At 52.6% G+C, this 23,699-nt stretch overlaps 1 protein-coding gene across 2 annotated transcripts in view; it reads right to left on the bottom strand.

The window, feature by feature from the left end:
• Positions 1-20: 20 nt before the first annotated feature.
• Positions 21-23,699, bottom strand: part of LOC130207937 (membrane-associated guanylate kinase, WW and PDZ domain-containing protein 1-like) — an 83,700-nt gene continuing 60,021 nt past the window's right edge. Inside the window, exons 9-23 of one of the 2 annotated variants that reach the window (XM_056436720.1) lie at positions 22,984-23,078; positions 20,701-20,820; positions 20,423-20,608; positions 19,210-19,851; positions 13,154-13,185; positions 12,414-12,458; positions 10,393-10,648; positions 8,757-8,848; positions 8,468-8,660; positions 7,606-8,031; positions 5,967-6,170; positions 3,692-3,788; positions 3,509-3,596; positions 2,575-2,718; positions 21-1,516 (exon numbers count right to left, since the gene is read on the bottom strand). In XM_056436720.1, the coding sequence (XP_056292695.1) occupies positions 1,328-1,516; positions 2,575-2,718; positions 3,509-3,596; positions 3,692-3,788; positions 5,967-6,170; positions 7,606-8,031; positions 8,468-8,660; positions 8,757-8,848; positions 10,393-10,648; positions 12,414-12,458; positions 13,154-13,185; positions 19,210-19,851; positions 20,423-20,608; positions 20,701-20,820; positions 22,984-23,078 (2,809 nt within the window). In that variant the 3' untranslated portion in view covers positions 21-1,327. The remainder of the gene's footprint in view (positions 1,517-2,574; positions 2,719-3,508; positions 3,597-3,691; positions 3,789-5,966; positions 6,171-7,605; positions 8,032-8,467; positions 8,661-8,756; positions 8,849-10,392; positions 10,649-12,413; positions 12,459-13,153; positions 13,186-19,209; positions 19,852-20,422; positions 20,609-20,700; positions 20,821-22,983; positions 23,079-23,699) is intronic. The other variant, XM_056436721.1, reaches the window with a different exon arrangement.

Raw genomic sequence — 23,699 nt, 5'->3', positions numbered from 1 at the left:
AGAAGAAGAGGGAGAATTACTGTTTTTCAATGAAAAAAAAAGTTGTTTATTTTGATCATTGAGTCATTCAGAATAAAGAGACAGTCCAGGAAATTGCCCCAAACCCTTCAGTGGAACCCCACCCCCCCTCAGATACAGAGAAAAGTCCTAGAACCAAGCACACACACACACACACTCACACACCTAAACATGTGGACAGGGAAGCAGCAGAAACCCAGAAACCATGGCGACAGTGAGACTCACGGCCACAACGACAGAGTTCATGAAGCACTTTCTTTCACATTGCTGACAGAAAATAAAAAAATACAAAATAAAAAACACCGGCAAGTCCGTCACATGTTGTGCCAACTAAAGAAAAAGTACAAACAACGATCCAAAATATACACAACGTTTCACATAAAATAAAATTACATTGACAAACTTTTGCAAGACTCCACTGAGAAAAAAAAGAAGTAACAGAAACACATTTAAGATGACTCGTGACTGTCGATCAGAAGTGGTCAGTATGATAAAAAATAAAAAAAACAATTCCATAAATATTATGGAAAATAGACAACAACAAAATCAAATGTACACTTTTGACAAGTTCATGCAGCAATAGACTTTCTTTAAATCCGTTAATATGTGGCTGTGATCGCAGCTCTGTACACGCAACAAAAATACTTGTAAAAATGCCTCTATTTTCATCGCTGTACAAAAAAACACGTCTTTTTTTGTAAGTCTCCGAGCGGGGGATGGGCGGCGCTCCTATCGTCACAGCTTCTCAAGGACACTAACAGTGTGGGTGCAAAATAATGATCCGTGTGAGTAAACGTGAAAGCACGGGATCGCGAGATGTCTTTTCGTCTTCCCGATGCGGCGCTCACGCGTCAGTAGCTTACATTCACCTCCAATAAATACCATAAATACTTTCCCGCGTCCTAAAGCGGCGAGCGAGGTCCCGTTTTATCACGGGACGCAAAAGGAAATCAACTTTCGCCGAATATTTAACGATGGCGTCGCTCTACTCTGGTCGCTCGCACCTCGTAAAAAACAGCTTTTTTTCCGTGGAGCGCCGGCTTCAGACGCCGGCTTCCTGCAGAGAGCTGTGGCTCAGGGGCCGGGAGGTGGAAGAAGAAGGAAAAAAAAAAGTGACGGCGGGGGAGGGGGGATGACACGGGACCATGAGCGCAGGTGACGGCGACCTCCACCTCGGAAAAAGATCCCAAAGCCCAGTAGTGACCTCCAGCAGAAAGAGACCCCGCCCCCCCAACCCGTCCCCCTGGTGGTGGGCTGTGGTGAAGGGTCCCGGGAGGGTGATATCGTTCTCCCCCCCCCCCCCAGTGGCTCAGGGCGTGAAGATGGGGGAGAAGGGGATGTTTTCGTAGATTGACCCACCATATTCCGGCACCGAGCCGTCGCCCCTCTTCAGCACCAGGCGGACGCGGCGGCCGCCGCTCTTGATGAGCTCGATGGCGCGGGCGTGCTTCATGCCCTTCGTGCTCTCGCCGTTGATCTCCAGGATCTCGTCGCCGACCTGGAGGAAAGAGGGATGAGGGGGGGGGGGAGCGGAGATGAAATGATAGGACGTAAATCCAGAGAGGCGGTGAAGGAGAGGAGAGAGAGAAGAGAGGAGATCAAGGGGGAGAGAGAGAGGGAGAGACTTCCTGGTTCAAGTTATCAGACAGCGTCTGTCTGCGCCGAGGGAATTCCTCTCTGGCAGATTGTATGGATCTCTACCCCCGACGCCCCTCTCTCTCTCTCTCTCCTCCCCCCATCACATCGCTGCTCCTATTAATATCTCAGCTAACAAGGTGCACAAGCACACATGTACATAGTGTACTCTCTCTCTCTCTCTCGCTCACTCTCTCTATCTCTCCCCCTCTCTCTCTCTGTCTCTCTCTCTCTCCCTCTCTCTCAATCTCTCTCTCTCTCTCTCTCGCTCTCTCTCATATATATATATTCCATCAGCAGCCGAGTGTCCGTTAAAGGTTAAGCGTTACGGCGTGCTGTTAACACACACTCATCCACGACATGTATTCACTCAGTGAAGCTGGAGGCCTGGTTCGCCTAGCGACCGGTAACTAAGGGGGCGGGGCTTATGAGAGATAACGATACTCTGACGGCCGTAAAGTCGACAGTCGACTGGCGTAGGACGTCCTCAACGAGCACGAAGCAGAGCTAGAGGTCAGTTCTTCGTGGTGGATGAAGGATGATAACCGTTTCCACGGAGATAAGCCCCGCCCCTTGCTTGTACGAGGCGAGCGTTCCCGGCTCCTTTGGCGTGAACGCGGCGGCGTCAGACTCCTGAGAGGACGGGCGTGACGCTCCGGTCACATGACTCTCCAGCGTCTCCGTGTTTATCCAGAGAAAACCCCAAAAGAGGATTAAATGTTCCTTAAATCCTCAGATTTTTTAAATATTACTTTTATCCTCTTGCATATATAAATATATATATATATATTTGGAAACACCAGACGCCGTTCTGGTGTGTGTGTGTGTGTGTGTGGGGGTGTGTGTGTGCGTGGGTGTGTGTGTGTGTGTGTCTGTGTGTGTGTGCGTGTGTGTGTGTGTGTGTGTGTGTGTTTTCCGTACCCTCATCTTCCCGTTGCGGACCGCCGCCCCCTCCTCGGCGAGCCGCAGCACGTACAGGTCCATGTTGTACTCGCGGCCGCCGCGCAGGCTGAAGCCGAAGCCTTTGTTGTCCCGGTCCAGGTCCACGGAGTAGAACTCAGAGTCCTGATGGACACACACACACACACACACACACACACACACACGGAAAGAGAGGGAGGGAGAGAGACACATTTTGCATCAAGGTTAGTGATCCAGATTTGAAGTGTGTGTGTGTGTTTGTCTGTCCTTTGAAGTGGGGTCCTATTTTGAGAGCATGGGACGAATGCCACCTTCAGGAAAGTCATAGCTATCGGAAAGTTGTGTGTGTGTGTGTGTGTGTGTGTATCTGTGTGTGTATCTGTGTGTGTGTGTGTATCTGTGTGTGTGTGCACAGACGTTTCCTCAGTTTGTGTGTCCCTGTTGTCATAGTGATTTTAAGGACCAGGTACATGCATCTCGCTCAGGTTGTGTACGGAGGCTAAATTATTGATGCGTCGGGCTCCAGTGGACAAAAGAGAGAGAGAAGGGGGGGGGGGGGGGCGAGCGAGCCGTCCGGGCACCACGAGGACAGCCGGCCGCTTCCCGTCTTCACGCCCTCTCCTTAATCTCCTTTGCTCGTGGGTTCGATGCTATCGTGGCGAGCCAGCTGCTCGCCGCACGCCGCCACGGCGGAGCGAGGACGGGCTCCAGCTTTCCCCCTCGAAGCGGAACGTCCGATAACGGCGGCAGGTAGACGATAAATGACTCACGGCGCACTTTTTTGGTTGTCCTTGGGGAAAGGGGCGTGGCTAAAGTTCATCGGTTGGGTGGACGAGTGAAGGGACGGAGGAGGAACAGCAGCTGGGTGGATATGGGGGGGGGGGGGGGGGCTGAGGTGTGTGACAGGTGTGTGACCGGAGACTCCTCCCCTCACCTGAGCGGAGACTTGTGTCGGGGGTTGAGGGGGCGGGCCCGGCGGCGCTTTGAATTCATACGACTCCTGTTTTGGTTTGGTGTTGTTCCTGAAGCAGAAACATAAAGGAGTTATTCTTGTACTTTTACAGATTTGTGACACTTTCTTCCCGCCTTGGCATTCGTTACCCAGCATGCCCCTCACCTGGCCTCGGGCGCGGCCTGCTGCTGCTGAGTCGTGTGGGTGGTGGTGATGGTGGCGATCTTCTCCGCGTTGGTCAACAGAGACGCATTCGATGACTCTGCGGGGGTGGGGGGGGGGGGACGAGAGAAGACCAGTTAGTACTTTTCACGTCAAACAGCGAGAGACGAGGCATGACATCATCCCCCCCCCCTCCCCCCCATCAACTCCATCTCCCTCGGCCAATCACAAGAATCCTTTATTCGATTATAGTCCCTGAATCGTTATTCTCCCCTTTTTATTTCCTCCATCTCCCAAAAAAGGTTCAAGGTCAACCGGTCGAGCTGCAGCACCGTAGCATGATGTCATCAGTGGGTTTTCTCAAAGTGGGCGGGGCTCGATTGGACGTCACCCGTGGGTTTCTCAAAGTGGGCGGGGCTTCGGCCGTCTCCATCGTGACGGCCACCTCGCCTGACGCCCACCTGTCACTCAAAGGGGCTGTAGCGGATAAACGCCGCGTCCTCTTGGGACTTTTGGAGACAGCTCCCAGTGGCCGTTTGAGGAACTGCACCCAGAGGTTTGGTTGTTTGGTCCTCGTCTTGCAGCCGTTGGGTTTTTTCTGGCATCAACCGACAAACTGTATCGCACACTCACTCGTTTCCTGCTCATCTTTCCCATATGAACTCCATCCACCCCTCCGTCTGCTCATTCCATTCCTCCTTCCTCTCTCCATTCCTCCTCCTCCTCCGGGAAGAGATGCGAGGAGTTGGGGCTCGACGACACGACGTACCTCAGGTATTTCCACCGGAAACATCCCCACACCCGAGGCCCGTCTGTCTGCCTCCTCAAACACAACACGAAGCCCCTGCACCTCCTCCTCCTCACCTGCAGACATCGGCTTTGATGCAGAGCCGTCTGTGAGTGGTTACCGTGGTAACGGCAGGAAGACTTCCCGCTCCCCTCGTCATCGCAGTCGCACGACAACGACTCTGGAGAGGATCTGAACCCCGACTTCACCCCGGCATGTCTTCATGTTAGAGACTTTTAGACGGGAGTGATCTGACGCGGGCGCACCCCCCCCCCCAGTCCGTCATGTCAGACGCCGGAACACCAACCAGCGTCTCCATAAAGCGTATCCAGTTATTTCCCTCCTCTCCGACGCCTTCACGCTCGCTGTGTCTTCTTGGCTGAGCGAGTCGGGCTCGCTGTTCTCGTCAAGCGCTCCACGGGAATAAAATATATATTTATATATATACAGGACTGTCTCAGAAAATTAGAATATTGTGATGAAGTTCTTTATTTTCTGTAATGCAATTAAAAAAACAAAAATGTCATGCATTCTGGATTCATTACAAATCAACTGAAATATTGCAAGCCTTTTATTCTTTTAATATTGCTGATTATGGCTTACAGCTTAAGAAAACTCAAATATCCTATCTCTAAATATTAGAATATCATGAAAAAGTATACTAGTAGGGTATTAAACAAATCACTTGAATTGTCTAATTAACTCGAAACACCTGCAAGGGTTTCCTGAGCCTTGACAAACACTCAGCCGTTATAAATCTTTTTTTTAACTTGGTCTGAGGAAATATTAAAATTTTATGAGATAGGATTTTAGAGTTTTCTTAAGCTGTAAGCCATAATCAGCAATATTAAAAGAATAAAAGGCTTGCAATATTTCAGTTGATTTGTAATGAATCCAGAATGCATGACATTTTTGTTTTTTTAATTGCATTACAGAAAATAAAGAACTTTATCACAATATTCTAATTTTCTGAGACAGTCCTGTATATATATAAATATATATATTTCTATATATAAACCCTCTTCATCCACGATAAAGTGAGCCGGAAAGCAACAAGCGGGACGGACAAATAGCTCCAATTTTCTACCGGAGAGCATGTTGACAGGGAGGATCGACTTCTTACGCACGCACACGCACGCACGCACGCACACGCACACGCACACGCACACACACACACACACACACACACACACACACTTAATTAAACAGCATTTGTGAAGCATGCCAGGGTGATCCGTCAGCACGAAGTAGAGAGAAGCTCTCAGCTCAACACAACAGCACAAACGTTTCATTAAAATCACTTTGACAACACAAACATATACAGAAGAAAGTCTCACACACACACACACAGACACACACACAGACACATGCTCATACACACACACACACACAGACACATGCTCACACACAGACCCTGAAGGCCCCGTCAGGACCCTGAAGGCCCCGTCAGGACCCTGAGGCAGCCCCCCCCCCCCTCAGTGTGGCGCTCACCGTCTCCGGGGACGATGCGCAGCGTGACGGTGTTGCCGGCCTCCTTGATGAGGTTCACGATGTCGGAGTGCGACTTGTTGGTGATGGAGACGCCGTTGACGGCCAGGATGCGGTCGCCCACCTTCAGCCTCCCGCAGCGGTCCGCCGGGCTGCCCTCGATGATGCGCCCTATTTTGTGGGGCATGGCCACACATGCATTGCCAGCTATGGTCACCATTGACACGTTGGGATTCAGTGCGTACATGTGTGTGTGTGTGTGTGTGTTGCGTTTGGAGAGAGAAAGGAATGGGAAAGGGGGGAAAGGAGTAGAAAGAGAGGATCAGAAGGTTAAGGGTTAATTCACAGCCACAAGAGAAGATCAGAGAAACCACGCGAGCGTCGGTGAAGAGGAGCCGATGAAGAGGAGCCGATGGAGAGGAGGAAGAGGAGTCATATTCTACTTCTCAGGCTGGGATCTGGTGGTTTCTCCCTTTTTCAAATAAATCTTTGGAAAAAATATTTTTTCCAACGGGTTCCACCCTCCTCATCCTCCTCCTCCACCCTCCTCCTCCTCCACCCTCCTCCTTCACCCTCCTCCTCCTCCACCCTCCTCCTCCTCATCATCCTCCTCCTCCTTCACCCTCCTCCTCATCCTCCTCCACCCTCCTCCTCCTTCACCCTCCTCCTCCTTCACCCTCCTCATCCTCCTCCTCCTTCACCCTCCTCCTCCTTCACCCTCCTCCACCCTCCTCCTCCTCCTCCACCCTCTTCCTCCTCCTCCTCCTCCACCCTCCTCGGGTGTCGAGGTCTCCCACTTCCTCTTCCTGACTGTCTGAGTCCTGAGAAATCTGCTTTCTCATTTTGATCCATCCCTCCCTTTAACTGCCTCTCTCTCTCTCTTACTCCACCTCTCTTGTCTTGTTCACTGCATGGAGCTGTAAACTATTGAAATGTAAAGTAAGACAAGGAAAAAGGGAATCTGCAGATACCCACAGTACGCACGGACTGGTTCCCCCCCCCCCCCCCCTCTGCAAGCCAACCTGGGAAGTTGAGCATGTTCCCTCCTCCCCACCCACACTGACGGAGAGAAGAGCGCAGAGAGAAGTGGAATGGAAAAGAGAAGAGACTCCGATACGGACTGGAGGCTCCGTTCCTCCGTCAGCTGGCGTGTGGACGGTGTTGAGTCCCCACCCAGAAACATGGAGGTGCCTTCTGGAACCCAAACGGGTTCTTCAGAGGGAAGCCAGAGGAGAACCACGTCTGGTTCCACAGAGAACCTTTCAAACCAGGGTTCTTGAAGGCACCACGGTTCTTCAGTAGGTGATGGTTCCGAGTGAAACCACGAAGCCTTTTAAAGAACCCGTTAAGAACCTCTATGTTTCCTGTGTGTTTACGTCACACCGTCCCACTTCACTCTCATCAATTATAAAAAGCCATGAGTGTGTGTGTGTGTGTGTGTGTGTGTGTGTGGCAGCAGGCGGAGAGCAAAAAAGAAGAAGAAGAAGAAGAAGAAGAAGCTCGTTTTTCCTCTGGACCCAAAAGGCTCGTAAAGAGGAAGATAAAGATCCCCGGGGAGCAGCGGTGTGTGTTCCTTGTTCTATTGAGTGGAACAGGGTATTGTGTGTGTGTGTGTATGTGTGTGTGACACGGCGTTCCTTACCGAAGGTGGTGCCGGCTTCGGGCCGCGACACCGACGACACGATGACGAAGCCGAACCCTTCGCTCTCGCCGCGGCGGATCTCCACGTCGTAGGGGTTGAAGGAGGCGGAGGAGGAGGCGGGGGGGGGCGGGGCGCCGGGCGGGGCGCCGGGGGGCTGAGAGGAGGAGACGACGGCGGCGGCTGAGGCGGCGACGATCGCCGAGGCGGCGTTCCCGCTGGCGCCCGCCCCTCCTCCTCCTCCTCCTCCTCCCCCTCCCCCGCCGCTGCCGATGCCGGAGGTGGAGCCGCTGCCGGAGCTGACGGTGTTGAGGGAGTTCTGGCTGCCCTGCGGCGTGCGCTTCCCCATCTCCTCCGTCAGGCTGGGCGCCTGGGTGCTGCTGTGGTGGGAGGAGGCCGGCGACGGGGGCACGTCGCCCTCGGCTTTCACTGGAGGAGGAGGAGGAGGAGGAGGAGGAGGAGGGAATACAAATCTCAGTGCATACATAAAAAAAGTGAGAACATATCATAATTAAATAACAATGACAATTTTCCAAGTCTAAATATAAATGTGTATTGTTTTTATTATTATATTTTTTATTTTATTATTATATATATATTTTATTTATTTACATATTATTATTTACATATATTAACATACAATAAATATTAAAATGTCAAACATAAACAGAATTTCCCTGATAACACAATCCGGGGTCTATTTTTTTATAAATTATCGCGCGACATATTAATTTGATTAAAGGTGAACTACTGATATTATATTGGTCAACATGTCTAAATGACATATTTACATGTCATTGAGACATATTGACCTATATCTCTATCTTTCGTGATACAGGTTGACCTCTGACCCCCCCGTCCGTACCGGCGTAGGTGGCCTTGCGGCGCACCGTCAGGTTGACGTGGCCCTGCTTGGCCGCCTGCTGCATCAGCTGCACCACCAGCTGGTGCGACTTGCCCACCACCGCCGTGCCGTCCACGCTGATCAGCTCGTCGCCGGAGCGCAGGCGGCCGTCCTCGTCCGCCGCGCCGAACTTCACGATGTGGCCGATGTAGATCTGAAAGCGGCGACGGGCGGATGAAGACGCGCTCGGGGGAACTACTTCCTGCGAATGCGCGGCGTCCGCTTTTTTTCCGGCGGATCTGAGACTCACCGGCTCTCCGGGCTCGTTCCCGCCCAGGATCCTGAAGCCGAAGCCCGTGTCCTTCCTCCACAGGAAGATGTCCTGCTCTTGGAAGTCTGGAACTGGGAAGAAAGAAGAAAATAAATCGACAGAACCGCCGTTAACGCATCTGCAATACCGCCAACGGCCAGCGGCGGTGCTGTGCCAGAAGAGTCCGGTCCCGGCGTAACAAACCTCCGTCACCAGATGAAAGAGGCTCTGTTCTGGGTGAAGAGCGGCAGGTACGACGCCGAAAATAAACCGTCAGAAGCCGACGGACCGACACGACGATTCATCCGTCGGACGCATTTAGAAACCGTCGGGTTCCCGAAATAGCATCGTTCTATTTCAAGTTTTTGTTTTACAGACGAGACGTCACGGTTCCACTGGAGCGCCGAGCACACGACTCCATTTCTACTCCTCAACACGCGCTGGAATACGCCATTTATTATTGAGTGTGGTTAGTTCACAGTGTGTGTGTGTGTGTGTGTGTGTGTGTGTGTGTGTGTGTGTGTGAGGCATTGCACTGCAGCGACTGACCGCTCATGGAGCAGCCTCTGTGGGGGGGCGTGGCCTCGGCTTGCGGCGTGTGCACACGTGTGTGCGTGTACGTGACAAACATGAAAGAGCGATTTCCTTCCGCTCCGAGGCCACGGAGAGGCGGCGCGGCGCCAGAAGGCAAATTTAATAAAGCGGTTTATTTGCACGAGGACCCGGTGACGGCGAGCGCGGCGGAGGGAAGTCGAACCGGGGGAATCACGCCAGAACCGGACGACGATCGAAATGAAGGCCGATTGAAGAGCAGACGGTGCGTTCAAAGACCGTGGACTTTTCATTAGTACAGCGAATGTCTCTCTCGACCTCTCTCTGGACCTTCTCCCCCCCCCCCCCCCCGTAGACATAATCTCCCCCTTATTGGTTTCTCCCGCTCTTTTCGGGCACAACTCTTTTTTTTTTCTTTAAAAAAGAAAATCAAAACGCCGTCGTCCTCTCGGTCGCTCCCTCCACGTTCTTCCTCTTCATCATCGTCATCTAAATAATACAAAATCCTTGACAGGCGGCGCCCGAGAAGACGTTCGCAGCCCTTTCAGACGTTTTATTGTCTTCCGCTATGTTTTATTTTATTTTTAGTCCCCTCCCGACAGCGGAGACGAGGTTTGTTCTTTTTTATAATTGGAGCGATCCCTTCTTCGCTCGCGGCGAGACGTTCCACCGCCGCCGCTAATTACACGGCGGTGAGTCTCCGAAGGGAAGCCCGGAGTAGAAGTGTGTCTCACGTTGTGTCTTTGAAGAACAACTTGAAGAGGAATAACTCCACATTTTTGGGCGGGATAATGCATTTACTTTCCCCCTGCTGAGCGTTAGCCGAGAAGACGGATACGTCGCTCAAGCGTTAGCGTCGACGCGTTTCACGCGGACGTCCGATAAGTAAATTATTGAGAAATGTAACATGATTTGTATTTTCCACGATGCTTTAACTCTACGAGAGAGTCGATGAATACGTGTGAATGTAATCCAGTTACTTATCTCTCATGCACCAAAAGGGGCGCAGTACCATTTAAAGCCACCAGGGGTCTCCACATGCAGCCCCTTCCTCAAGAACCGCCACCAAAAATATAATACTTACGCCTACTTTCATACATGCTCCTGGACTGGGCCCAGATCTTAAAGGGGTCCGGTTTTCTTTGGATGGTGCCGTCCGCCGCCGGGGAGTCCTGGGGGGGCAGGCCGGGCAGCGGCTGGGAGGGCGCCGGCGGGGGAGGGGCGGCGCTCTCGCTGAGGGGCGGAGCCAGGGACGGGTGCAAGGGCGAGTCGGCGTGGTTGCTCCGGTGGCTGGAGACGCTGTGCTGGGAGCTGTTCTGGCTGTCCTTCCTCGACAGCTGCTGTTTGGGGGGGAAGCAGAGTTACGCACGATGGAGAGTCGACAACAAGATGCATGCTGGGACGTCGGTGGAAGGAGGAGAAGAAGAACCGGGGGGATCGGGGTAAGAACAGATCCAAAAGAAGAGAAGCAGAACCTCAGCGGAGCGGCGACCACCAGTCGATGGGTTTCCAGGACTTTTAACCAAATTTCCATCTGGTGATCTCGGTGATTATACATGAAAAAGTGAGAAAATGTCGTATTTAAACTATTAATGAGAATGCCAAAGCACACAGTATATACACCGTGTAAATGCACGTATGAATATAACATATTTACAGGATTTTACCTAAAAATTGGGGATTTTATTTTTTTCAAATGACTTTTACCAGGCCTGAAAATAACCTTTTTTTCTTTTTTATGACAGGATTTTTCCAGGAACTCTCCATTCCATTACCCCCCCCCCCCCCCCCCCCACAGCACGGGCACTTAAGCACCTGCCGGAGGATTTGAAGGCAGCGAGGTGAAGCTCACTCACTCCTGAGGAGTGAAGTAAAGAATCTTCTCCTCACGTCTCTGCAGATTTATCAAAAACCCAAAAGGGAAACAGGCGAGAGCGCGAAGGTATTTTAAGACGACGGGAGAAAGAAGTGACAGTGAGTTCAGCGTCTTCACGTCATGTGACCTCCCCGGCTTCCTGTGGATGCGGGGGGACAGAAATACACCAGAAAAGGGGGCGGGGCCTATCGGCTATCAAAGCGCTCGCAGGCCTTCAAAAGGCAGCAGCCACGTCTTCAATACATTCACTCATCATTACCCCCTGAATCCTCCTCCTCCTCCTCCTCCTCTGCAATGCATGTTTATATGTTTATATTCATCGAGCTTATTAAGACAGAAGAAGCTCGACGCTTCAGCAAATATTAAGTCGGAGACGTGGTGGATCCATCTGGATCCCGCTGACTCCGCCTCCCGCTGACTCTGCCTACCTCTGACTCCGCCTCCCTGCGGTCCAATCAATGGAGGCGCATCATTAGGCGTCAAGAGTCAGAACCTCGGCACGGATTCGGTCCCCCGACTGATTCCTTTTGGATCGCTTCCATTTAAAAATAAGCGTCGGCCAATGGAGCGGCAGAGTCCCAAATCCCCCCCCCCCCAAATGAAAAACTATTCTCTCTTAATGGATCTATTAGATCTGTCCTTCTCTTCTCCTCCGGTGCTCTGGGACCCGTCTAATACGTTTGGTTTCTGCTGCTCCAACAACTTATTAAGGAGACAGAAGATGGGGAGGAGGAAGAGGAAGAGGAAGAGGAGGGGGGGGGAAATTACAACAAACCCTCGCCGCTTCCTTAGACCGGCCACCAGCCACATGTAGGTCCTCTTTGGTGTGAGATGATGTCATGCATTTACACCACCACCATTAATCTGCTTTAAGAACACTATGACATCATCACCACCACGATCTGCTTTAAGAACACTATGACATCATCACCACCACCTTTATGATCTGCTTTAAGAACACTATGACATCACCTCCAACACCTCCTTTATGATCTGCTTTAAGAACACTATGACATCATCACCACCACCACCTTTATGATCTGCTTTAAGAACACTATGACATCATCACCACCACCACCTTTATGATCTGCTTTAAGAACACTATGACATCATCACCACCACCTCCTTTATGATCTGCTTTAAGAACACTATGACATCATCACCACCACCACCTTTATGATCTGCTTTAAGAACACTATGACATCACCCCCCCCCCCCCCATCACATACCCTCCTGCTGTAATCTCCGTACGGTGGAGCTCGTTCAAAACCATCCTGCAAAAAAATAAGCCACGTTGAGTTCATGCAGATATCAGACGCTCAGCATGCGACGCCCACGCCGAGCCGAGCTCGTCAGGGTGTGAGCGACCCGGCTCACGCTGGGCATCAAAGCCCCTCCAGAGGGGGGGGGAGGGGGAGAGGGAACAACTGGGATCCACCCCCGCAGAGCAGAACACGCCTCCAAACATCAGCACAAGTTACACCGTACAGGAGAGGGGGAGAGGAGGAGAGAGGAGAGGAAGAGAGGAAGAGAGAGGAGAGGAGAGGGGGAGAGAGGAGAGGGGGAGAGAGGAGAGGGAGAGAGGAGAGAGAGAGGGGGAGAGAGCAGAGGGGGAGAGGAGGGAGGGGGAGAGGAAGAGAGAGAGGAAGAGAGAGGAGAGGGGGAGGAGGAGGAGAGGAAGAGAGAGGAGAGGAAGAGAGAGGAGAGGGGGAGAGAGGAGAGGGGGAGGAGGAGGAGAGGAAGAGAGAGGAGAGGGAGAGAGAGGAGAGAGGAAGAGAGAGGAGAGGAGAGGGGGAGAGAGGAAAGGAAGAGAGGAGGAGAGGGAGAGAGGGAGAGGAGGAGAGGAAGAGAGAGGAGAGGAGGAGACACCATGTAGATGGAGGATGGAGGACAGAAGAGTGGAGGAATGGATGTGAGAGGGGAAACGTAAGGGGGGGGGGCGACAACAATAACAACAACAACTACTTACCAGTTTCGGGCTCTTCTTTGCAGGGACCACTCCTGAAGAAGAAGAAGAAGAAGAAGAAGGGAACCGGTTACCGATGTAGTTTTAGTATATCGTCCACGTTCAGAACAAAAATAAAAAGAAACAAACAGAGCTCATCTAGCCTTCGTCTCCTTCCCCCTCCTTTCCTTTCCTCGCTCCCTGCTCTCGGATCCCTTTTTGCTCGCCGTTCCGCGGCTGACGTTTGAAAGGAGGAGGAGGAGGAGGAGGAGGGAGGGAGGGAAGGGGTCTCTATCTATCTGCATCGCTGCCACGGCCGGCGCGGAGGAGACACACACACACACACACACACACACACAAACACGCTCGAAGGGAGGAAAGTGATAGTTAGGACCGAATCCTTGGAGAGCGACCATAAGACGGAGGGAGGGAAACAAGCGAGGGAGGAGAGGAGGAGGAGGAGAGGAGGAGGAGAGGAGGAGGAGGGGAGCGTCGTTACCCAATGAGAAGGAGTCCAAGATACTGAACATTAAATTATAGGCAACCGTCAGTTCCCCTCTGACTGAGACCATCGTCCTGCAACCCGCCGCTCCGGCATCTGGAGGCAGAGCGTCCGCCGCTCCGCTGAAGCCTTTTCCTTCTTTCTTTTTTAACCCCCCTCCCGTCCTCTCTCTCTCTCTCTCTCGCTCTCTCTCTCTCTATCGCTCTCTCTCACCTCACTGCACATTATCCTCCCTCCCTTTTCTTCCCTCAGCATCATCGCCCACCCCCTCTCTCTCTCTCTCTCTCTCTGCCTTCAGCTCCGTCTCCCTCCCACCCCCACATGCTGGTTAATATCCACGCTGCACACACACACTCACACTCACACACACACACACTCACACTCACACTCACACACACTCACGTCGGAGTGTGCTTAAGGAGTGACTGACGGGTTCCAGCTGGAGCAGAAACATCCGGATCGCACACAAAGGAAGAGCGACGGACGACGAGATCCAGCCGATGAAATGTGCTCCTTAAGCACATCCCTCCTCCCTCCCTCCTCCCTCCTCCCTTCCTCCCTCCCTCCCTCCTCCCTCCTCCCTCCTCCCTCCCTTCCTCCTCCCTCCCTTCCTCCCTCCCTCCCTCTCGACTCTGCATGAAATAAACTGTTGTATGAAGTTATGGAAATGAGAACGGGGAGTGCTCGAAACAAAGAGAAAATGCAAAAGTCGCCGTGTGTGTGTGTGTGTGTGTGCCTCTAATGTTCAAAATGCAACAACAATGAGTGGAACCACACACACACACACACACACACACACACACACCTCAATAGGGGGTAATGCATGTAAATGATGACAGGCGTCTGATCCAAGAAAAACTGGCCAATCATTCAGAGAAACACACACACACACTCTCTTACACACTCACACACACTCTTTCTCTCACACACACACACACACACACACACACACGGGTTCATTCACAGCTGACGGCTCTGACTGAGCTCCTTCCTCTCTAATTTCAACCAATAGGAATCTTTCCTCCCTCGTATGAATCCCCTGTGATCCTCTGCGGCGCACGGCGGCGCTCCCGTCGTCCACCGGGTGACACCGACCTGCCCTCGACGAGTTCACCGGAAACAACGGAACCATTAAAGGGACGGCGCTCGGCTGAACTGTGAGGCCTCGAAAATAAAGACACGGTGTGCGCAGGTCAGCAAGTTGTGTGTGTGTGTGTGTGTGTGTAGGTGTGTGAGGCTCCTACCTAAATGCATTGTGGGTGTTTCCAGGACTAATTGCATACAAGAGGGAGGAAAGAGCGGTTTTGGCCGCGTGGAGGACGTCAGCCCTGAGTGAGGCAGCGCCTCCAGCTCTCTAAATGCTGGACCGGGACCAACCAAGACCAGGACCACCCCCCCCCCCCCTCGATCATTTCATTCCGCTTACTAAAGCTTAAAATCGGTGGCGTTCTTAACGGTGAATAATGAACCGACCGCTCGACCCGTGGGCCGATAGATCTGTACGATTTTTCTTTTATGTACGATTAATGATCCATCAACTGATTATTGTGAATCACATTAAAATCCCCGAGAGCCGAGGACTGCGGGCGCAGCATCAGTCATCTTATTTATGACCACAATGCAATGTTGTCAGTCTAGAGTGTGTGTGTGTGTGTGTGTGTGTGTGTGAGAGCAGACTCGGTCCAACAGACGGGAGGAGTTGTAAAAACCAGGCGGCGCAGCGGCCGCTAAACGGGAGCCATTATTAAGCAGATTAGGTTGTCTAGTGTGTGTGTGTGTCGGTGTGTGTGTGTGTCGGTGTGCGTGTGTGTTGGTGTATCTCAGTGAGGAGTGATGAGCTTCCAACTGGCAGGTCCATCTGTCACCGTGGCGACAGGGCCCGGTGACCGTGGGGGGGGGGGGGGGCTGACAGACGGTCTCCAAGGAGTGAAAGGCTCACGTACATCAGCAGCCAGGAAGTGACAACGGCTTTATTTAGCCTGTGTGTGTGTGTGTGTGTATGTGTATGTGTATGTGTGTGTGTGTGTGTGTGTGTGTGTGTGTGTGTGTGTTGAAACAGTTACAGTTAATCTACCAATGTGACTAAATGGATGTCAGATCACCAGGGAGCGTGCATTCCTTTTCTTTTTTAAAGGAACATGACATTCCTGGATGGAGGAAGAGATACAACTCTGGAGGTGTGAAGACATGCAAGACCATGAGGGGGGAGAGAGAGAGAGAGAGAGAGAGAGAGAGAGAGGGACAGAGGGAGGGAGAGAGAGGGAGAGGGACAGAGGGAGAGGGAGAGAGGCAGAGAGAGGGAGAGAGGGAGAGGGACAGAGGGAGAGAGAGAGAGGCAGAGAGAGGGAGAGAGAGAGAGAGAGAGAGAGAGAGAGAGAGAGAGAGGCAGAGAGAGAGGAGAGAGAGAGAGGGAGAGAGAGGGAGAGAGAGGAGAGAGAGGGAGAGAGAGGAGAGAGAGAGAGGCAGAGAGAGAGAGAGAGCAGAGGAGAGAGAGCGAGAGGGACAGAGGGAGAGAGAGAGGGAGAGAGGAGAGAGGCAGAGAGAGAGAGAGAGCAGAGAGAGAGAGAGAGAGGCAGAGAGAGAGAGAGAGAGAGAGAGAGAGAGAGAGAGAGAGAGAGAGAGAGAGAGAGAGGCAGAGAGAGAGAGGGAGGGAGAGAGAGAGAGAGAGAGAGAGAGAGAGAGAGAGAGAGAGGGAGAGAGAGAGGGGCAGAGAGAGAGGCAGAGAGAGAGAGAGAGAGAGAGAGGCTCACCTCATTTTCTCCCTGTGCAACAAGCAGTGATTCACTGCACATGTGGCGCAGGTGGCGGGTTGCCCCCCCTCCCCCCCCCCCGCGCTGCAGCTCGTTGTTGGTCAGCAGAATTTTTAATGCAAAGTGAAGCAAAAAGCTACGAGGCTTTCCGGTCCACGCCGGGAATTGATCTGATGTTCTGGACTCATCACCAGCGTTTACCTCTAATGTGTGTGTGTGTGTGTGTGTGTGTGTGCGTGCCCGGTCCACAGTGGCTGAGGGTCACGTGAGTTGACCGTCCGTCGCCCGCCTGACGCATCTCTTTCTAACGGCACTTTGAAGACGGCGAGCAGACGGGGAGGAGACGCCGACGCCGCGCCGCCACGCCGGCAACGCTCCTCTGAAGAGTTTTCCCAGCAGCCCTTGCAGGTGAACCTGCGGGCGCCGACGGGGCTTTGGGTGTTGAGATTCTGATCTCAAAGAGGAGATGTGAGAAGTGTGTGTTGTTAATGCACTCGACACTCACAAAGAAATAGCGGAGCACCTCCTGGTGAGCCTCGGCCCGCCGGCTACGAGGGAGGAGAGGAAAAGATGGAGGCCCCGAGTACACGGGGGGGGGGGGGGGGGGCTGTCACCGCTGATTGAGGAGTCATGTGTATAACATATTTATATATGAATATATATTTAATATATATTATATTTAATATATATATATACACATATATATATTTAATATATATATATATATTATATTTAATATATAAGATTTAATATGTGTGTATATATACACATATATATGTATTTATTATATATATACATATTTCATATATTCAATTATTATATATAATATTTAATTTATAAATATAGATATATATAATATTTAATTTATATATATATACACATATATATATATACAGACACATACATATATATATATATACATATATGTATACAGATCCTTTTTGCAGACAAACAAAATAAAAGCTGGATCCCTCAAATGAGATTCACATGACTTCACGCCAACACGCAGCCCACTGTGTCTGCTGAGAAAACACATGCTCACGTCCTCACATATGGTGAGAAACTCAGTGGGGGGGGGGGGCACGCCGCCTTAACGAGCGAGTATCGCTGGCACGCCGCCCATCAGGGGTTGGCTCCCGTCTCCACGTGGGCGAGCGGGTGAGAATCTACATACAAGGAGAGGCGGCTCTCTTCCAATTAAGACTCAATCTGCCTCCAATCCAGAATTGAGCGTGCACAAGTGTGCGTGTGCGTGTGTGTGTGTGCGTGTGTGTGTGTGCGTGCGTGCGTGCGTGCGTGTTGAAACCATGTCAAGCAGAAATGTGGTAAATGTGATAATTTGCAGTTTCACATAATTGTGGAAGTGAATAATGGTTTGAGACGTTTCCTCTTCACAGAGAAACATAACACTGAATCAGAGGAACTGATGCACCAACACTAGATGTGGTTCTGCCACCAATCACATCCTCGCTCCGCAAGCGTGTGTGTGTGCGCGTGCGTGTGTGCGTGCGCGTGCGTGTGTGTGTGTGTGTGTGATTTGTTTCCCGTGTTTCTCGACACGCTTCGTTCCAAAAGCCTCAGAAGTAGAAGAGCGACCTTTAGAAGGCATTTAGTAATGCAGCTTCAATTAAACGGCCCCATCATCATCATCATCTTCATCATCCATGCCTCTCGTGTTTTAGCTCAGCGCCTTCCTTCCTGTCTCTGTCCTCCTCTCCTCTCCTCCTCATCCCTCCATCTCTCCCTCCATCCTCTCATTCACATAAAGAAAGAAATATGCGAGTCAATAAAAAGTTCTAATCGGATTCATGGCCGACGATTGTTTCACATCGATCAGAGAGCGAGGGACTCGCCACCTGTTCACTCCTCCTCTCCTCTCCTCCCTTCCTCTCCTCCTCTCTCCTCTCCTCTCCTCCCCCTCCTCTCTCCTCTCTCCTCCTCTCTCCTCTCTCCTCTCCTCCTCCCTCCTCCTCTCCTCCCTCCTCTCGTCCTTCCTCTCCTCCCTCCTCTCCTCCTCCTCCTCTTCTCCTCTCCTCCCCTCCTCTCGTCCCTCCTCTCCTCTCTCCTCTCCTCCTCTCTCCTCTCTCCTCTCCTCCTCTCCTCCTCCCCATCTCCTCCTCTCCACGTCCATCTTCACTCTGCCCCTCCTCACCCTCTCTCTCCTCTCCTCTCTCCTCTCCTCTCCCCCTCCTCTCCTCCCCCCCTCCTCTCTTCTCTCATCCTCCTCTCCTCTCTCCTCCTCCTCTCCTCCCTCTCCTCCTCCTCCTCTCCTCCTCCCTACTCTCCCATCTCCACCTCCCTCCTCTCCACGTCCATCTTCACTCCGCCCCCTCTCACCTCTCCTCTCTCCTCCTCTCTCCTCCTCCTCTCCTCTCCTCCTCTCTCCTCTCCTCCTCTCTCCTCCTCTCTCCTCTCCTCCTCCTCCTCCTCTCCTCCTCCCTACTCTCCCATCTCCACCTCCCTCCTCTCCACGTCCATCTTCACTCCGCCCCCTCTCACCTCTCCTCTCTCCTCCTCTCTCCTCTCCTCCTCTCTCCTCTCTCCTCTCTCCTCCCTCCTCTCCTCCTCTCCTCCTCCTCTCCTCCTCTCCTCCTCCCTACTCTCCCATCTCCACCTCCCTCCTCTCCACGTCCATCTTCCCTCCGCCCCCTCTCACCTCCCTCCTCAGCTACAACATGACCGTGCGTGCGGTTGGCTCCGCCCCCTCATCAATACAACACCACATGACCGTGCCGCGTGCGTGCGGCTGGCTCCGCCCCCTCTCACCTCCCTCCTCAGCTACAACATGACCGTGCCGCGTGCGTGCGGCTGGCTCCGCCCCCTCTCACCTCTCTGCACCAGCATGGTGACCTCGCTGCCTTTGGGGCACTTGCTGAGCATGTCGACCACCTGGTTGTGCGACATGCTCTGCACGTTCCTCTTGTTGACCTCCACGATGATGTCGGCCTCCTTGAGGCCGCGGCAGCGCGGGTAATCCACGATCTGCTTCACGCGCTGCCCGCCGCCGCCGGGGCTGTCGGCGATGGTGAAGCCGAAGCCCTTGTCGCCCTTCTCCATGTGCACGGTGATGAGCTCGGGCTGCGTGGCGATGGAGGACGCCAGCGTGACCACGTCGCTGGGGTAGCCGCCGTGCTGGGAGGAGGAGGCGGAGTCGCCGTCCGGCTCCGCCGACGGGCTGTAGGCCCGCGGGAGGCCGTTGAGCGGCGCCCCGCCGCTGTGGCCGCCGGACGGCGAGCCGTAGCTGCCGGCCGCCGCCTGGCCGTTGACGATGATCGGGTCCTTGTTGTCCGTGATGGCCACCGAGGTGACCATGCTGGTGTTGGGGTCGTCGGGGTCGAAGGGCAGCGGGTAGCCGCGGCACAGCTCCAGGTTGACCATGGAGCCGATGGGGATGGACTGGAAGATCTTCACCACCTGGGCGTGCGTGTAGCCCAGCACGCACGTGTCGTTGACGCTCACGATCACGTCGCCTTCAAAATAAAAGACAGGAGGAACGTTTGAATCGGAAGGTCTGGAATTCATTTGGATTTGACGTTTCGCGTCTTTACTTCTTCCTTTCAAACATTTCAGATTTGAGTTGCACAATACCAACAACAACAAACAATTAAAGCGTGGCATTTTCTACGAAAAAATGCATTCTAGGGGGCGCTAGAGAGACTTTATTTTAATGCCCAAATCCAAGACCTCTAAAGTATTGAAATCATCCCCGATCCTCATATGCATGACAAATTTAACAACTTTTGGAATATGATGATATTCCCAAATAAGGGTTTTCTTTGGAGAGAAATGGAATAAGAAGAATAACTCTATAAAATACAAGAGGTCACGAGGACCCTAATAAATAAAAAGTACATAACAGCATAACAGCCAGACAAGAAACATCAAACATAAATCCTCCTCCTCCATATTGAACCTATAATAATTGTATTTATATCATTCTTACCACCATATTATATTCAATTCATCCCCATCTCCGCCCCCCCCCCACCTCCCCTCTCATGCTCAACATGCTTGCTCCACTCCTGACCGGGTCAAACCTACCGGTCTCCATCTTGCCGTCCAGCGCCGCCGGCCCGTCCAGCACCAGGCTCTTGATCTGCAGGAACTCGTCCGGCTCGTCGCCGCCAACGACCGTGAAGCCGAACCCCCGGCGGCTCTTCTTCAGCTTGGTGTTGATGAAGGTCCCGTTGAGCTCGGACCGGTTCCGGGTGAAGAACGGCTTCCCTCCTGAACGCAGACAACCACTTTTACTGAAACACACACTGAATACACACTGAATACACACTGAATACACACACAACGTGACTTTCAGGACGTACGTTTCTGCCCCATGGCGTTGGGCATCGGGGGTCCTCTCTGGGGGTCCCGGTACGTCTCCTGGTGGTTGGCAGCGTAGCTCGCCAGCGGCGCCCCCGCGAGCGGCGAGTCCTCGATCCACTCTGAAACGGCAAGAGGCACAAGTTCTCTAGAGGGGGTCCGGACAGGTGACCAAGTTCTCTAGAGGGGGTCCGGACAGGTGACCAAGTCCTCTAGACGGGGGTCCGGACAGGTGACCAAGTTCTCTAGAGGGGGGTCCGGACAGGTGACCAAGTCCTCTAGACGGGGGTCCGGACAGGTGACCAAGTCCTCTAGAGGGGGTCCGGACAGGTGACCAAGTCCTCTAGAGGGGGTCCGGACAGGTGACCAAGTTCTCTAGAGGGGGGTCCGGACAGGTGACCAAGTCCTCTAGAGGGGGTCCGGACAGGTGACCAAGTTCTCTAGAGGGGGGTCCGGACAGGTGACCAAGTCCTCTAGAGGGGGTCCGGACAGGTGACCAAGTCCTCTAGAGGGGGTCCGGACAGGTGACCAAGTTCTCTAGAGGGGGGTCCGGACAGGTGACCAAGTCCTCTAGACGGGGGTCCGGACAGGTGACCAAGTTCTCTAGAGGGGGTCCGGACAGATGACCAAGTTCTCTAGACGGGGGTCCGGACAGGTGACCAAGTCCTCTAGAGGGGGTCCGGACAGGTGACCAAGTTCTCTAGAGGGGGGTCCGGACAGGTGACCAAGTCCTCTAGACGGGGGTCCGGACAGGTGACCAAGTTCTCTAGAGGGGGTCCGGACAGGTGACCAAGTTCTCTAGACGGGGTCCGGACAGGTGACCAAGTTCTCTAGAGGGGGTCCGGACAGGTGACCAAGTCCTCTAGAAGGGGGTCTGGACAGGTGACCAAGTTCTCTAGAGGGGGGTCCGGACAGGTGACCAAGTCCTCTAGAGGGGGTCCGGACAGGTGACCAAGTTCTCTAGAGGGGGTCCGGACAGGTGACCAAGTTCTCTAGAGGGGGTCCGGACAGGTGACCAAGTTCTCTAGAGGGGGTCCGGACAGGTGACCAAGTTCTCTAGAGGGGGTCCGGACAGGTGCAGAAGTTGACTCAAACATTCCCGGTGAAGGAGCGTGGGTCCACAGCTCTGAATACCACAATATCCCGTTGCACCTGAACGCCACATGCACACAGCCTGAAGATGTATTTTATGAAGGGCCTCGTGGCCTCAAGACGGCGACCTTCATGAACCTGCTGACAGCGTGTGTGTGTGGGGTTGGGGGCTGGGGGGGGGGGGGGGAGAACCCCCCGGACTTGATGGTATCGAGTTTTCCTGAAGAGAGATGAGCTCTCAGAGAGAACCAGCAGGTGTTTTCTGCTGACCGGACACTTCCCACCCGGGACCCGGCCGGCCTGTAATATTAATCTCGGCCTTCGGGGGGCGTCCTGAGAAAGGAAGCGTGGAGCGACCCCGAGGTCACCGATCAGCTCCGCCGTGACGGTTAACGCTCGTTGGGGTCGTTCGGGGTCGTCGACGCTCTCTTACCTTTCATCCACAAGCTTTCTACGTGATCGCAGCAGACGGTGAAATGAATTTCCCCGAAAAAGAAAAGAGGCCGCGAGCGTCACGGCCGCAAATCATAAGGATGCCTTTATGGACTTAGCAAATCATAAAGGCCGAAGCAGGCAAGAAACAGCAGTAGTTGTTATGAAGACACACACACAGGGAGAGAGAGAGAGACATACACTACCATTCAAAAGTTTGGGGTCACTTAGAAATGTCCATATTTTTCAAAGTAAAACACAGTTTTTATCATTAAATGAATCATAAATACTCTCTCTACATAGGTAATGTGTACATGACTATTCTCTGGAGTTTAATGAAGTCTCTACAGAGGTGTGTCGAGGCCCATCTCCAGTGTCCTAATGGTACATTGTGTTATCGCCTTAGAAGACTAGCGGAGGGGTAGAAAACCCTTGAAACCCCTTTTTATGTGAGCGCAGCTGAAAACAGTTATGCTGCTGAGAGAATCTATCAAACTGGCCTTCCTTTGAGCCACAAGAAGAACAACATTAATATTTCCAATAAAAATCATTATTTATAACCTCCTCAATGTCTTGAATATATTTTATATTCATTTTGAATTAATTTGATGAATTAAAGTGTGAAAACACCAGATTGTCTGGGTGACCCTAAACTCCCGGGCGGTGGTGTAGGAGCAGGTGACTCAGTCAGACACATGGAGGGAACAGGAAGTGACGCCCTCGGTGGGGGCTGGTGAACGCACCTCGGATGTAGCGCTCACCTTCGGGTGGCTGCTGCTGGCCCGGAGGCTCCGGCTGCCGGCGCCGCTTGGCCTCCAGCATGGGGTTCTCATACTGGGTCTTCCTGTTGAAGTGACTGTGGGAGGAGGGGTTAAGGACGGGGGGGACGAGTGGAGCGCAGCAGGGAGGGAGAACAGTGGAGAGGATACGGTAAAGAAAAAAACGAAAAAGAGGAGAGAGAGAGAGACACATGGCGATAAGCTTTGATTAATACACAGCGGAGCAATATCTACACACACACACACACACACACACACACACACACACACACACACACACACACACACACACACACACACACACACACACACACACACACACACACACACACACACACACACACACACACACACACACACACACACACACACACACACACACACACACACACACACACACACACACACACACACACACACACCCCGAGCACCCCGGGGTGATGCTTTGAACAACATAAAGAAAATGGCTTGAAATGTAATCGTAATAATGCTGAAGCCCCTGGTGAGATACACAATAATGACACACACACACACACACGCACACGCACACGCACACGCACACGCACACGCGTGTTGAATGTTTTCCCAAATGATAGTGACGCAAACAAAATGGCCTACATTTTGTTTTACAGTACACGAGAGACAGAAATAACCTCGCGACATAACGACGTCATCGTAACGACGTCATCGTTATGATG

Source organism: Pseudoliparis swirei, chromosome 18 (genome assembly GCF_029220125.1).
Source record: "Pseudoliparis swirei isolate HS2019 ecotype Mariana Trench chromosome 18, NWPU_hadal_v1, whole genome shotgun sequence".
In the NCBI taxonomy this organism is placed as follows: Eukaryota; Metazoa; Chordata; class Actinopteri; order Perciformes; family Liparidae; genus Pseudoliparis; species Pseudoliparis swirei.
The sequence above is the reverse complement of the archived record's forward strand: the minus strand, read 5'-3'. Positions and strand labels throughout refer to the sequence as shown.